Source organism: Labrus bergylta, chromosome 15 (assembly GCF_963930695.1).
Source record: "Labrus bergylta chromosome 15, fLabBer1.1, whole genome shotgun sequence".
Classification (NCBI taxonomy): Eukaryota; Metazoa; Chordata; class Actinopteri; order Labriformes; family Labridae; genus Labrus; species Labrus bergylta.
Window position 1 is genome coordinate 10,769,315 of NC_089209.1, and position 14,859 is coordinate 10,784,173.

General features: G+C 41.0%; 1 protein-coding gene across 1 annotated transcript; it reads right to left on the minus strand.

The window, feature by feature from the left end:
• Window positions 1-484: 484 nt before the first annotated feature.
• On the minus strand, window positions 485-9,738 carry prep (prolyl endopeptidase). The gene is made up of 14 exons (XM_020641545.3): window positions 9,544-9,738; window positions 9,133-9,207; window positions 7,701-7,834; window positions 7,400-7,530; window positions 7,031-7,240; window positions 6,727-6,848; window positions 6,510-6,615; window positions 6,010-6,201; window positions 5,719-5,916; window positions 5,020-5,123; window positions 3,708-3,939; window positions 3,312-3,443; window positions 2,587-2,743; window positions 485-1,985 (listed from the first exon to the last, which is right to left on the minus strand). Exons 1-14 carry the CDS (start codon window positions 9,679-9,681, stop codon window positions 1,691-1,693), a joined length of 2,226 nt encoding a protein of 741 aa, XP_020497201.1. The 5' UTR covers window positions 9,682-9,738; the 3' UTR covers window positions 485-1,690.
• Between the last annotated feature and the right edge of the window lie 5,121 nt (window positions 9,739-14,859).

Consider the following 14,859-nt stretch of genomic DNA (forward strand, 5'->3'; position numbering starts at 1 on the left):
TTCATGTATTTGTAGATTATGAGGTAAACATGAATCACAGCAGATTGACACATTGTGTTTCATGTCTTATAACTGTTCATTAAACTCTGAATGCAGTTTATTTATATTTGATGTATGCATAAACCAAAACCAACTTCACTTACATTTATCGATTAAATGTTCCTCAGTCCTCTTAAGTTGGCTCAAACAGGAACACGAGTTATCAATATCATTCATTTAGTCATTTAACGCTCTAAATGTGTCCCTGCTTTGCCTGAATTATTGAGTTATAGTGTTGCTGATCATGTTTGGGTTCCGTTGTTGGTCGGGTTGTTGTCTGGGTTCGTTTACTGTTGGGGTTTTGTTGTTGTTGTTGGTTGTTTCGATGCTACTTGTGTCATTCTCCTTCTTGTGTCAAAGCACTTTGTAAAAACCTTGTGTTTTATAAGGGCTATACAAATAAAGTTATTATTATAAATGTGACAGAATGGACGCGTGTGCTCCATCACTGTTTAAAAAGTTGTTTATTGTAGTTGTGGCATTGTGTTTTGTTTCCTTTCAAAGGTAAACAATCAGCACATGTCAAGAGGTAGAAATCATCAGTCTGAAAGAAAAGTGGGGACTGACATTTAAACACACACTCACACACTCTTTCACACAATGCAATGTTTTTTTTGTTTTTTTGTTTGCAACTTTCCGCACACACTCAGCAATACTGTCGACTTCCAGCAGCATCGTTTTGCACTGCGCTGTTCCGTCAGAACTGTACATGCTAAAGACAAACATCCGACCGCCTCCGTCCTGTGCACACAAATAAATAAAAAGGTATGTTGATGCGCCAAGAACACCCGGAAGTGATCTTGACATTAACGGTTGCCACTTTTACCTTTTGACTGTAACAGCTGATTGGCTGATTAATGTAACCGTGGAGATACGCCCACTTTTTGTTTTTGACATCCACCACACAAGTGATACTTTTTTCTCTTTAGGGATACAAAAATGGCCAACAGGAGAGTGCTATATGTTAGCAGAGAGTGCTATATGTTAGCAGAGAGTGCTATATGTTGGCTGAGATCCTGAAGAGTCTGCGTCCTGACAGGCTCGAATAGAGAGGGGGAGGGGCTAAATTAAGTGTCGTACACATATGAGGTCCTGAAAATGTAGTGTCTAATATTTTTAGGACTTGTCCTTTCACACATGACCTACACTACGGGAGATGCGGGGAGGGGGACGGGGACGGGGGGGCTCTTTCCTAAACCGTATAAGGATGTTTTTATATTAAATACCCAAGAGTAGAAAACATCAAACTGGCAGCTGAGGGCGAGCGTTCAAGATCGAAGAGAAACCAAACTCTGCTCAACATGAACTTCATCATCAACCTGCCTCAAATATAACCTGTTGGGTTTTGACACTGACCTGTGTGGATTTTACACCGACTCTGTACAAGGGTGCTTCCATGAAAAAGTCGGCTGAAAGGATCCAAAGTCGTCGAGTGTGAAGTGAAATGTTTAGGAGTGCAGGTCATGTGTGAAAAGAGCTGAAGATAAACACAAAAGAAAAAGATCTAGAAGCTACATGAAATGTCAAACATCTGTCGGTGTAAAGATATAAAGACTGTGTGAACAGACCCCTTTGAGCATTTTCCCCAAAGATGCTTATGGATGACAAAAGAAGAAAACACACTTAACACACTTCAACTGTAGTTTTCAGGTTATTTGACCCAGCAGATGTTGAGACAGCGAGCGATAAAGGCGTAGGTGTCGGCCACCTCCTGGATGACCTTGCTGGTGGGCTTGCCCGCACCGTGGCCTGACTTTGTGTCCACGAGGATGAACAGAGGGTTTGACTGCTTGGAGCTGCGGCCCACGATGTGCTGCAGGGTGGCGATGTACTTGAGGGAGTGCAGAGGCACGACGCGGTCATCGTGATCCCCCGTGAGCAGGAGCACTGCGGGGTACTGGACCCCGTTGCCTTCTGGGATGCGGATGTTATGGAGCGGGGAGTATCTGGGAGAAGAGGAGAAGACAAATGGTACAAATGGAGTTCAGATAATCGCACAAGTGAAGAGAACAACCTGAATGTTGGGATGGGGTGCAAAGGTCAATCAGTAAAACGTCTCTTTTATGTTTAAAAAAAAAGTTGTTTTAAGAAACCGTAAGTTCTGCTTTGTAATGCTAAGTTTTATAGAACCTAAAGTAAATAACACAGCAGGAGAAACTAATTCTCACAGTTGCAGTGCAGAAACAAAGCAGCTGATTCATTTATGTTGTTAATTACAATTACTGTTTGTTTGCATGTTGAGAATAGTCTTTTATTTTGAAATCAGTCAGAGTTTGCTGTAACAGATGTGCTTTCCAGATGTGCTTAAACATTCAATAAAAAACAACAACTAAAGATGTTGTAAATGTCACTCAAACGTGCAGATAAAGAAGTTGTACTCTGAAAGGTAGGATTGGTTGTTTCTGATGTGGCCAAATGACATCTTAAAACAAGGTGATAATCCTGGATCGGGGGGGGGTCATGAATACATCTTTGTGTGGATCAAAGGCCTTCAAGGTCATCTTGTCACATTACAAATGCATCATCTGCTTTTTTTTGAGCACTTACTTGATGAGCCAATCATACTGCTCTTTGTCTTCTGAACAGCCGAAGTCTGTGGTCCAGGCGTGGCCGATGGTGAACTTGTGAAATTTGAGCATGTCCATGACGCCGACCTGAGCCACAGCACAGCCGAACAGCTCGGGTCGCTGGTTCACACAGGCAGCTGAAGGGAGGGGAGACACACACACACACACACACACACACACACACACTTACACCAGGGGCTCAGAACTCTGCAGCTAAAACTCATAACTGACATTAACCCCTTATTGTGTTTGGACACATTTTCAAAACAGGAACGTTCCCCAGAGACGAGTAATCCTTGGAAGGGACTCAGTGTTGCCCCACAAACAATCCCTGCATAGGGGTACTGCAGCTCTGCCCAGAACATTTCTGATAAGTGAGCAGCATCTTTTCTCAGCTGCTATTCTTACAAACCTGCAGGCGTGAGCCAGTATATCTGTCGTTCATTACACTAAACAGTAGTTACAGTAAAAAGCATTCCACAGACTGATGAACAACAAAGTCTTGACCCTGTTGAGCATTTACGAGCTATTTCTCTCACATTAAACAGCAGACCATCTCTAATCCCCTTCACGCTTAATGTGCAAATTATGGTGCCTCACTGTTCATTTCATGGCTTCAGGGTCTGTTGACAAAAGGCTAGAGAATGAGTGATACGTTTGATGTAAAAACAACTGATACTGTTCTTACACCGGCAGCATACATACCTACAAGCAGGCCACCGTTGGAGCCTCCGTTTATAGTCAGCTTGGAGGGAGAAGTGTATCCCTCCTTGACGAGATATTCAGCTGCACACTGGAAGTCTGTGAAGCAGTTCTGCTTGTTGGCCAACATGCCAGCTAAAAGGGACAAATATACAGAATGTTATCGGCTGTTTAATATCGAGAATGAGAAATTTACAGCAGCTGCTAAATGCTACAGTAGTGTTCAAAGAGAGGCAAGTCAAAAACACATCAGCACCCTTAAAGACATTACTCATTTACACAGTTTCATTTCTCTTTGAAAAACGACAACACCACATGAATCCGGGAACAAAATGCTTTCCGATCTAGTTGCCGTGATACACTAATCTTTAGAAAACGCGCGTCGCACAACACCCTCACCTTTGTGCCAGGTCTCTCCGTACTCTCCTCCTCCTCGGATGTTGGCAACGGCCAGGACTCCCCCGAGATGTCGGACAAAGATGAGCCGGGAGACGCTGTAGCTCGGCGTGATGGAGATGTTGAACCCGCCGTAGCCGTAAAGAAAACCGGGATGGGAGCCGTCCAACTTGATTCCCTTCTTGTGAACGATAAACATGGGGATCTGAGTGCCGTCCTTGGAGGGATAGAAGATCTGGCAGAGACACAGAGAAAGACACGTCATTAGAGATGTTGTGCAATGGTTGTGCTTCGCCTCTGCGCAACGCCTGTCAGCACCCGTGCGTCCAATCGGACCCAAAGCTGATCGTTTGCACTTAATGACACTGTTTCCTTTTTTTCTAGATCCTTGCTTGTGTTGCTCTTACTCTCTGATGTACGTCGCTTTGGATAAAAGCGTCTGCTAAGTGAATTGTAGAATTGTAGGGACACAATAAGGACTGATAAGAGTCAGGAGAGGAAGAGTCAGGAAACAAACTGGAATCTTAGACACAGGCGGAGGCAGTGAATATGGTTGAAATATACAAACTATCTTCAACAGTGGTTTCTCAGGGGTTAGTGAGGTTTCAGTGTGCTTTGGTATTGTATGACAATGAAGCTAATCTTGAACCTTCACTGTGACTCCTGAGGTCCCCGTCTTCAGCGGGAAAATAATCACAAAGCTAACTGATGAGACACTGTGCTTCAAGAAGCTCAAGTGTCTTTACATCATAAATTAAATGTCACATTGAAAATTGCTTTAAAAAGTAGAGAAATTGGCCTTTCATCAATTTAAAAAGGCCTTGAGAAGCTTTAATAGAAGATGTTTTTTTTTTTTCTCCAGACCAGATAGCGGTGTGTGATATAATGATCTTAGATCGTGAAGGATTAGAACGTGCTGACGATCTGCCACAGCAAAGATAACGAAGAACCGGGCCACAGTGTTCATTCTATCATGCTGAAGTAAATGCTCCTATACAGACGTGTCTCCCCCTCCCCATTTGCTCCCCAAAGCAAAAAAATGGGATAAAATCGTGATTACTAACATGAAAAAAATTGAGTGTTGTGACATTTTTCGCCCACCAGTAAGACCAACACATACGGAGCTGACTTGTCTACTGGACATAAATAAGTTTTATAATGTCAAGACTTCTCCATAAATGTTTCTAAAAGAAAACTGTTCCGCAGCTACGAAAAGATTCTGCATTAGAAAAGGAAATAAAAACAAGGAGAATCTAATTTCTCTAGAATTTGTGTTGATGGACTAAATGAATAACAAGAACGTCGTTTTGATTACCTGGGTGGTCTGGTAGTCAGACGGGCTGAAACCTTTGACCGTGACCTCTCTGAAGATGTGGGGCTGCAGCGGCTCCTTAGTCAGGTCACAGTGGTAAATGATGGCTGAAGGCAGGAGAAATGAAAAACTGTCATCTCTTTTATTCTGAATATCTTTGACGATACGTTGGGAAATATTTCTCCTGTAGTGCATACCCACTTCATTTACAGTGGGAGATATAACTACTGTTATATAGAGCAGTGGTTCTAAACTGGTCTTTCAGCAGGACCCACTACCAATTCCTTCTCTCAAGAATTGTGAAAATCACACACAAATGGTGCAATTTGGATCTCAGACGGTACAAATCATGTTACAGAGCAAAGAAATGGAAAAAAACATACATGTTTAAAAAGCACTTCAAGGACTTTTTCACATGATTTTTTTTCTGAGCGCACCATCGCAACCCACTGAAAACAGCTCTGGGACCCCCTTTTGGGTCCCGACCCACCAGTTGAGAACCACTGATATAGAGCAATTTAAACCCAGATTTTTTTCACTAAGTATTAATTGTTATTGCAGTTTTCTTTCAGGCTGCATCTTTGTACATTTCTTAGTTATTATGCAGTCTGAACGTCATGTCTTTGTCACTTTGGATAAAAGCGTCTGCTAAATAAATCCTAGAACTGTATGGAATTATAGAATGTTTTAAAAGAGTCATACCTGGGGAGAGGAAGGAGGTGAAATAGTAGAAGATCTCAGAGTCCCTCTTCCGTCCTGTGAAACCCACCACGGAGCCGACATCCAGAGGGAAGGTCTTCAGCTCCTCCCCCGAGCTCAGGCCGTACATTTTCAACACATTCTTTACATCGTGGAGGAAACACACAAACAGGTAGCTGGAGTACGTACAGGTGGCAAAAACTGCAATGGGGGGAGAAATGAGAGGAAGGAGGTTGAAATTTTGAATTCCATTTCCTTGATAGTAGATGCTGAAGAAGTGTTGCAGAAGCTCACCGATCACGTCCTTGTCGTGTTGAGGGATGAGTTCCTTCCAGTTGCTCTGAGCTGGAGAGGCAAAGTCGATGTTGATGAGGCGGTAACGTGGGGCGTCGAGGTTGGTCTTAAATGTGAACACTGTGCCCTCGTTGGTCACGTACTCGTATTCAGCGTCAAAGTTGTCGATGAGCTTCACCCATGGCAACAGACCTAAACACACAGGGAGGGAATGAAGGTAAAGATGACAGCGCCGAGAGTGTGCAATTACAGAACATACAAAGACTTAAAACTGATATAAAAGATCATATATATAGATGGATAGATAGATTTACTTTATTGATCCCAAACTGGGAAATTGTGGAATATCTCATTATCGTTTAATGAACCTGCAAGAAGAACTGAGCTCCCCTAAACTAAGTCTACAAAGATTTACAACATAAGAGATCAAAATATGTTGATTAAGAACAAAGAATTACAACACATGAATCAATAGAATATTTGTGACAGGTGTAACACACCTGTAATACCCTGAGGAGTGGTCTGAAGGTCACAGTACCACAGTCTGTTGACGGGATCACAACCTTCCCTGATAGACAGCAGCACATAGCGTCCATCATCTGATACCTGCAGAATACAGGACATCTCTAAGCACCCGCAGAATATCAACGAGCACATGCGGTCTCTAAATGCATTTGTTTTCTAATTTGTAGAAAATATCAAACAAATATAAAATACCTCGGCTCCACTCATCCATTTCGGATGGTCGGGGAATTCTGCGCACAGCACGTCATCAGACTGAGGAGTTCCCAACACGTGGAAGTAAAGCTTCTGGTGCAGGTTAGTGGATGTCTCAGTGCCTGGGAAAACAAAAAAAATAATTATTTTGATTACTGCCATCTAGTGGTGGAAAAAAGAAAAACTGAACTCTATTTCTATCTTTTGTCACAGATATATTTAGCTATAGAGCGATAACCGAAGCAGCCAAATGAAGTTTAGGATTGCAGCATGTCTAAATGCAACCTCACAGTCTTGACCTCACCGTCACTCTTTCCCTCCTGGTTAGGATACGAGTTGTAGAACAGTCCCTTCCCATCGTGAGTCCAGGACATGCAGCTGAACTTGACTCGCTCCAGGCGGTCCTCTAAAGGTGTGGCGTCCTCCACCCGCAGGAAGCGCATCTCCACCCAGTCTGAACCGCTCGCGCTGGTGCCGTACGCCAGGTACTCCCCGTCCTCAGAGAACGCATAGCCTTTAAGCAGTCAGAGAAACGAGACATAAATAAAGTCAGTAATTTAAGTTATTTATGAATCTGCAAGGGTGGATGTCATTAATACCAAGCTAAGGAGTCGTCACAGATTCAAATCAAAGTTGGTAACAATTCAAACCATTCTAGCCGTCTTTGTGATACCTCGCAGTGCGACCGTTCCATCGTCTGAAAATGTGTTCGGATCCAAAAAGACGGCGGGCTCCGCGTCCAAGTTCTCCTGCACGTACATCACACTCTGGTTTTGGAGGCCTGTGTTGTAGAAGTGAAAGTACCTGAAAATGAGGTGAGAAAGTGTGAAATCGTGTTCAGAATATTAATCAAGCTGTGAAAAAAACATCTACTATGTCAATCGATGTTTTTAGACATTCCTTTCCTTTCTTAATCTAACCTCACACACACACACATGTAACTGAAGTTTAAACATGATCGTGTCAGTCCTCACCTGCTTCCTCTCTTAAAGGGACAGCTATACTTGGGGTAGTCATACAGCTCAGTCATGCGCTCCTTAAACAAGTCTCGCACCTCACAGCGCTCTAAAAACGGCACCGTCAGCTGGTTCTGAGCACTAACAAATGCCTGGTGGGGGAAAAAAAAACAAACAACATAATATCAACACACAGAGGTTTTAAACATCAATGCATCAAAATGTGTTTCGGTCCAGTCCATGATTCTGATGTACTACTTTATCTGAATACGATTGCTGATTTAAACCTGAGCGTTTAAACTATCACAGGGTTCCAGGTTTGACTCATAGAAACAGGCTTTTGGGAAGAGGCCCTAAATTGCATCAGTGAAAGTGTTAATAAGCTCATTAGCATCAAGGTTCAGATCTGGTTGGGGATGAGATGTTTCCATGGGAACAAGAGAAACCTGGTTATTCATATCCGTGTGCATACGATAGTGGCAGTACCCACGTGACAAACCACTGGAGAACTTATTTTCATGTTCTGTACTAACAGACTGTTCAGAAACCGAGACACAGTGTCAGCATGCCACACCATCGTTTTTTTTTTTAATTCATTTATTTTGGGGCTTTTTATTCCTTTCTTTCTGGATAGAGTCGGAAATCAAGGAGAGGGAGAGAGAGGGTAGTGACATGAGGCATAGAGCCACAGGTCAGATACGAACCCAGGCTTTGAAGACTGCAATTCAAAAGCACACAGAGCAGTAAATTAACAACAGTGCAAGTACGAAACATTTTAACTTAAATATAAAGTGTCAGTTTAAATACAACTGAAACAAAAGACTCAAGATTTAACAATTTTTACATTCTAAAGCTGAACCAGGTTGATGACAAACATCAATATAGAGTTGAAAAACATTATTTCTTAAACTTAAAATACAAAATATAAAAAGAGTCGATATGAGAGGACAGTGATCGGACTAACAGATGTAAACAGAACTATGTGCAGTAAACGACAAATAAATATATATATATACAGAGCTATGTGCAAGTAGGCTAAATACTAGATACTAAATGATAAGTTCTAAAGGTGCATAATGACCATGACCCCCCCCAATCCTGTTTTTAAAAGACTTTTCCAGCCAGGTTTCCCAAAACAAGGAATGTGGCTTGTGCAGAAATCTCATAGCAGGAGAGGATGTTCAATGAAGATTCAATGTCACAGGGAAAGCTGATCATTACCACGATACTAATGTGCATGTCAATGTTTTCTGTAAAATGTAAGGTTAGTGATAAATGAGTGCAAAATCCTAATGCATTACACCAACCATTTACAGATGTTTGCTTAAAACAATTAATATTTTATCCATTTGAAAAAAACAAAAATAATGTTAATCGTGCGTGTGGTAATTCTGCACAATTTAAACTAGTAAATGCAGAACAACACATGGGATCCCCCTCACAGATGTACCTGAGTCTTCTCGCTGTCGGGGTCTTCCAGCCAGCTGTATGGATCTGGCACTTTGGCTCCATGATAATCATCCACCTGAGAAAGGTGAAGCACAAATAAAATCTGTTAAATTATCAACTAGGTGTGGCAACAAAAAAAACAGGGTTAAGCAAACAAGCTTGCACCTCCATGTGTGTTAAATACATTTAACAAAAAAATAAAAAAAATGATGTAAAAACTGAAGTGCTGCAAACTATGAACGGCAAGCCTCTCTGCATTATGTCAACAAAGCCAGTCTTGGTTGTCAAACCCAGCTAAGCTAACTAGCATGCTAACAAAGCAGACGCCCATGCCAATGAATGAAAAAGCATGATGATTAAGCATCCCGGCTTGTTAGCATGCTAGGCTACTCAGCTAGCCAGATTTACTCACAACTGCGTCGTCGCGGTAAGCCTGTGGATACTGGAAAGACATTTTGGACGTCAGTGTTCGGGAGTCACGTATCAAAATAAGTTGCCTCAGAGAGTGGAGTAGTGGTTTTGCAATGGCTCTCTGGATCCTGAAAAACATCAACTTAGAGCGCTGAGAGATGCATCTGCTTACACACAGTCAATGAGCACCTGAAAGAGAGGGGGCCCGGCTGTCTGCGAAGTGAGCGGCACAGATGTTAGAGCGCCCTCTGTCGATGGAAAACAGAACTCACAGATGTTTTAAAAAATATCAAACTCAAGTGTACACTGGCTATGATAAAAGAAGAAACAAAAGGCCTGTGATAAAGTTTTAATTTAATTGATAATAATTTAAGATGATTAATTGACATTTATGTTTTAATGGGGCAAATTAGACTTTTTGTTCAAGACTCAAGATTTTTATTTGTCATGCTCATACAGATGTGCAGTGAAATGTAAAGACTGTTCCGCAAGGCCATGCAATGACACTCAAAGTGGAGTGCATTTAGTTTTTTTTTTTGCCTGAGATTTAATGTACAGTGAAATACAAATGAATAAATGGGAAATTAATTCATATTTTATACATGGTATTGCCGCAGTTTACATGCCGTATATATGATAGTTACTGCAGTTAATTTCAGCCAAAAATGGAGGTAGAGCATTCTAAAGGCACTTTTAAAATGTATAATTATTTAAACTTAATTATAATTATAATAATTATAATAATTTTTGTGTCCTTGATGCTTGCATTCATGGTTGTATTTGTCAGTTTTGTGCAGCCTCTTGTCTATTTGTTGCACATGGCCCATTTAGACTTGTGTAAATCAGTGTGATGAAAGATACAACAGAAAATTTAAAGTACTTGGTCATTTTCGATTCTCTGATTTTTTTTTTGAAATTTTCAAAATCCAAAATTCCAAATTAGCTTATGCTACAACGCTGTGGGAAATAAATCATGAATAAAATGTGATGCATGATCCAACATCAATCCTTAAAACATATATTTGTTACAATGCTTTGAGGCTCTTACCTATTGAATGGTTGATTATGCCATTTTTAATACTTCTACCTTCAGAAAAGAAAAGAAACTCAAAGGGAAAGTTGCGCCCCACTGCAATGTTGTTGTATAATGAAGCTGTGAACTCAACAATTTAAAGGAACAATGTGGGTTTTACTTATATGAGAATTAAGCTCTAAAACATCTTGAAATTAGAGCAATAGTTCAAACTCAACACTGTTCCTTCCCCCTCTAAAGAACTTAGTTCTGCAGAGAAATTAGAGCAGTGGTTGATTGTAACTTAAAGTTTAGTTAGAGGTTATCTCTGAGTCCACTGGGGATCTCCATCACCGCTCTTATCTGTGTGACAGAGGGGGGAGAGGGGTCAACCCTTCACTCTTCTTTCTTTCTGCTCATCATCCTCCCCTCCCTTCCTTCCTCCTCCGTATTTAATCAATCAAGCCTGATCTGACCGTCATTATCACTGGCACCTTCTTCAACACAGTGACTGATAGCATGAGATAAGGCTCACTGAGGTAGCACCAAACTGGAGGAAATGAGTCGCTCCCCTGAGGTTAATGATTCATTTTGGGGAGGTGGGATTCCTTTTTTTTTTTTAAGGATATACCTGAGATTTTGGACTTCATTTGGGTTTATTTTGAGGTACTTCTAAATGAAAAAATATGCGTTCCCTGCAGAAATGAAACGATTAAGTATAGATGCTTTCTTGTTCAAGTCATGCTTTCTTATGAAAGGTGTTGCAATATTCTTTTGTGACGCATTATTATGACTGTAAGTCATTCTATAGCTATGCAGATAATCGCTACAAGACAGGTTTAATTACGTGGCAGTAGTTCAGTCAGAAACGAAACAAAACACATTGTTCGGATTCCACTGCTGATCAGACAGTAAGATGTCCAAGAGGAGATTCCAAAGTATTGTTACTTTCAGATTCAACTTGAAGCATATCAGAGCTGTCACGCTTTGAGCCACATGTTACAGGAAGGCGAGAGAGTTTGGCAGTTTTGTAAGGTTGAGCAGACAGTGAAAGTTGAGAAAACGACTGAGGGAGTGCAGTGGAGGAAAAAAGAAATGTTTTTCTCTGGGAAGAAAATGTATTTTTAGGATATTGTTTTTCAATTCAGCCTTTTCTACAATTCTACAATTCACTTAGCAGACACTTTTATCCAAAGCGACGTACATCAGAGAGTAAGTACAACACAAGCAAGGATCTAGAAAAAAAAATGTCAGTAAGAGCAAACGATCAGCCTTTCATTATCTTCCTCTTCTCCCAGGAACAAAACACGTTGGTCTCCGTTTTTTGACCTTTGTGTGGTAATTGTTTGTAGGTGGATGTTTTTTTTTGGGGGGGGGGGGGGCAAAGGATGGTCCCTCCTCCCCGCTCCACTTTATTCTTTTTCCTGTCCTTAAGCTGTAGTCAGGAATACCCCTCAATGCACTGGGAATCACCTCCTGTTTGCCTATGTCAGCCTCAGATTTGGGTCAAAGACCTATTGTCCTCTGACGCCTCTGTTTCCCTATAACAAAACAGAAACACAGACAGTTTGAATGAGTGTGTTTGTGCTTGCATTGAAATATTGACTTTTTATACTCATAGAGTGGGTGGGTTTTATGTGTTTGTGTGCTCGGCATAGACTTGGGCTCCTCAGGAAGTGGCCATGCATGACTTAGACCTTCTTGTTCCTGTGTTTTTCCTCCATTGTCCAGAGTCAATAGTGATCTGTTGGCCCGCAGTCGGAAGCACCTGTCTCTGCTGCAGCGGACAGAGGACGATGGCCACCTGTTGTGTTTCAGTGAACAAGCAGCAACCAAGGTCACTTCACTCTGAGAGGCTGCTGTGAAGAGTTTCAAAGAGTTATTTAGACTGTTAAGTATGCCATCTGATAAAGCAGAAAAGGTGACTAACCCTGAAGTCTTTACGTCATGGCGTCGGATGAACCATCTTGATGTTCCACAATGAATCATTTGGCTCTGATGGTCAGTTGCCTCCCTCTTTCAAAGGCAGAGTGATTTCCTATCCAATAAGGTGACACATGTTCGAATACCTTCATCATGAGAAGAAAAACAGTAATAAGCCGCAAACGGATTCTGATATCCATCAGACTTGGCAAGAGCCACATTTCTTAATAACAAAACATTTAGTTTCGCTATTTAGACTTAAACTGGATTCTGGAGTTGTAATCAATCATGGCAGCAAAGAACACCCTTTACCTCATTTTGATTATTATTTCTTTGTTGTTCTTGAAGTCTTTTAAAATCTACAAATGTAGAAGGGATCCAATGAAATGGTTTCAAAAAAGCACAACTTATACTTCACATTTATTGGTATTCATTAAATAATTAATAATTCATGTTTCACTATTGTTTACTACTTCCACATCTGCCAAATGGCTATCCATGATTATGAAACCTTCCCATTTTGCCCCCAACCCCCTTTTACTGCTGCATCCACATTGTCAAATTGATCCTTTGGTCAACTTGTACGCCATTTAGCTCAGATTGAAATATTTCCACAACTAGCATGGATTGCTCTGATATTCTGTGGTAGAATATTGATTCACCTTTGGGTTGGTGTTTATGATTTTGAAGGAGATTTCCAAGCAACACATGAATAGATGCCATGAAATTCAGTGCATACATTACATACAGTCATACATACAGTCTACCTCAGGATGAAGTCTATTTGCTTCTCCTATAGTGCTACCATCAGTTCTGAATTAAATGCGAATGTTAATGAAAGTAGGTTTACATCAATTTATATATTTTCTCTTAAGAATTGTGTATACGTTGAGTTTTTTCAGACCTGTATCTGAGGATAAATGTGGTAATATGTTGAGGATAATGTAAAAAGACATTATTGGATTATTGGGCATTATGAATATTTAAATTATATTTTGCTGTATACACCTTTACCTTTGTATTAATGTTGCATTTTTTCGGTCAACGGCTTTATTTCACAATTGGTATGTTTACAGCAAAAGGCAGACTGGGTTGAATATAATGCAGACACTCTTCTTTGTATTTTAAGTCACAGATACCATGAGTCAGAATGGATGTACATGTTCCTTATATGATTCTCACCAAACCTCAGTTACTGCTGCAGTCAAGTCACAGTCATCCAGCCTAATAATAGTAGTCAAAAAGGATCCTGACGCGACACAACAATACACAAGCAATAATAAGGACCCTGAGATCACAGAGGACAGCTTCCTGTCTGTTTCTCTCATTCAGCTGTCATTAGCAGGGCCGGGATAATAGTGTCTGATCTGCTCTGCCCTGTGTGTGATGTGGTGGAGGGTCAGTCCAACCTGTCCAGTCCCTCAGATGTCCTCAGACAACAGGATGTTATGGAGGATCAAGTCGGGGGGGGGAAATTACTACGTGCAGAAAGAACGGATGTGATTGGTCCACAAATTAAAGGAAATGCTAAATGTGTTTGTTTTTTGTGGTACATGTTTGAGGCGGACAGTTTCATTGATGCCCAGAAAATTCACTGACTAGGAGCCATAGATTCCTTTTTCAAACTGAACAAACAAGTCTGGGGTTTTTTTTTCCAGTGGTGACTTCATTTCTGTCTTTTTCAGGAGGCTACATGTAATAAGGTTCTGTCAGTATCTGTTCAGACATACAGTCCTGATTTCTTTCAGCAGGAAAAACAACGACAATAAGACCAAGTCAGTCAGCCTGACGAGAAGGGAAGTTTGTCATTGTTTACAGCGATCATGTTGAAAAGGGAAAGAGAGCACTCAGGTTACCCAAAGCCAACTCGCTGAAAGAGTCAAGGATAAAAGGAGGACTTTTACAAAAACACCATTGCGTATTTATACTGACGGTAAATCCTACAGCGTGGGTAATTTCAGGGGGAAAAAAAAGTTGATGTCACTGCCTGAATATAGATCTTTATCTTTCTGTCAAAACAAGTCGTATCTCCGTCTAGGTCAATTCTTTCTTGTCAGACTTGATTGTGCACATCGTGCCTCTATACTACACTCTTAAGTCTTGCCAAAGTCACATTTCTAGACAGAGACACTCTCACCACAAACATCTGAAGACACTTTCTTGTCTTAATTAGTCCGGCTAAGTGGTAGAACAAAGCTGAGATCTAATGACAGTTGAGGAAGTGGTTTGTAATCAGGTAAATTTTGCTCTGACCAGAGACAGAAAAACACAAGTTTCCCCTTGTCATTAAGACACAGCACCAGTGTGTGTCCTTCATCTGCACTTGTCCTCTGTTTTCATGTATTTTTCTTTATTTCTCCTTTGAACCTCGTCTGCTTTGTT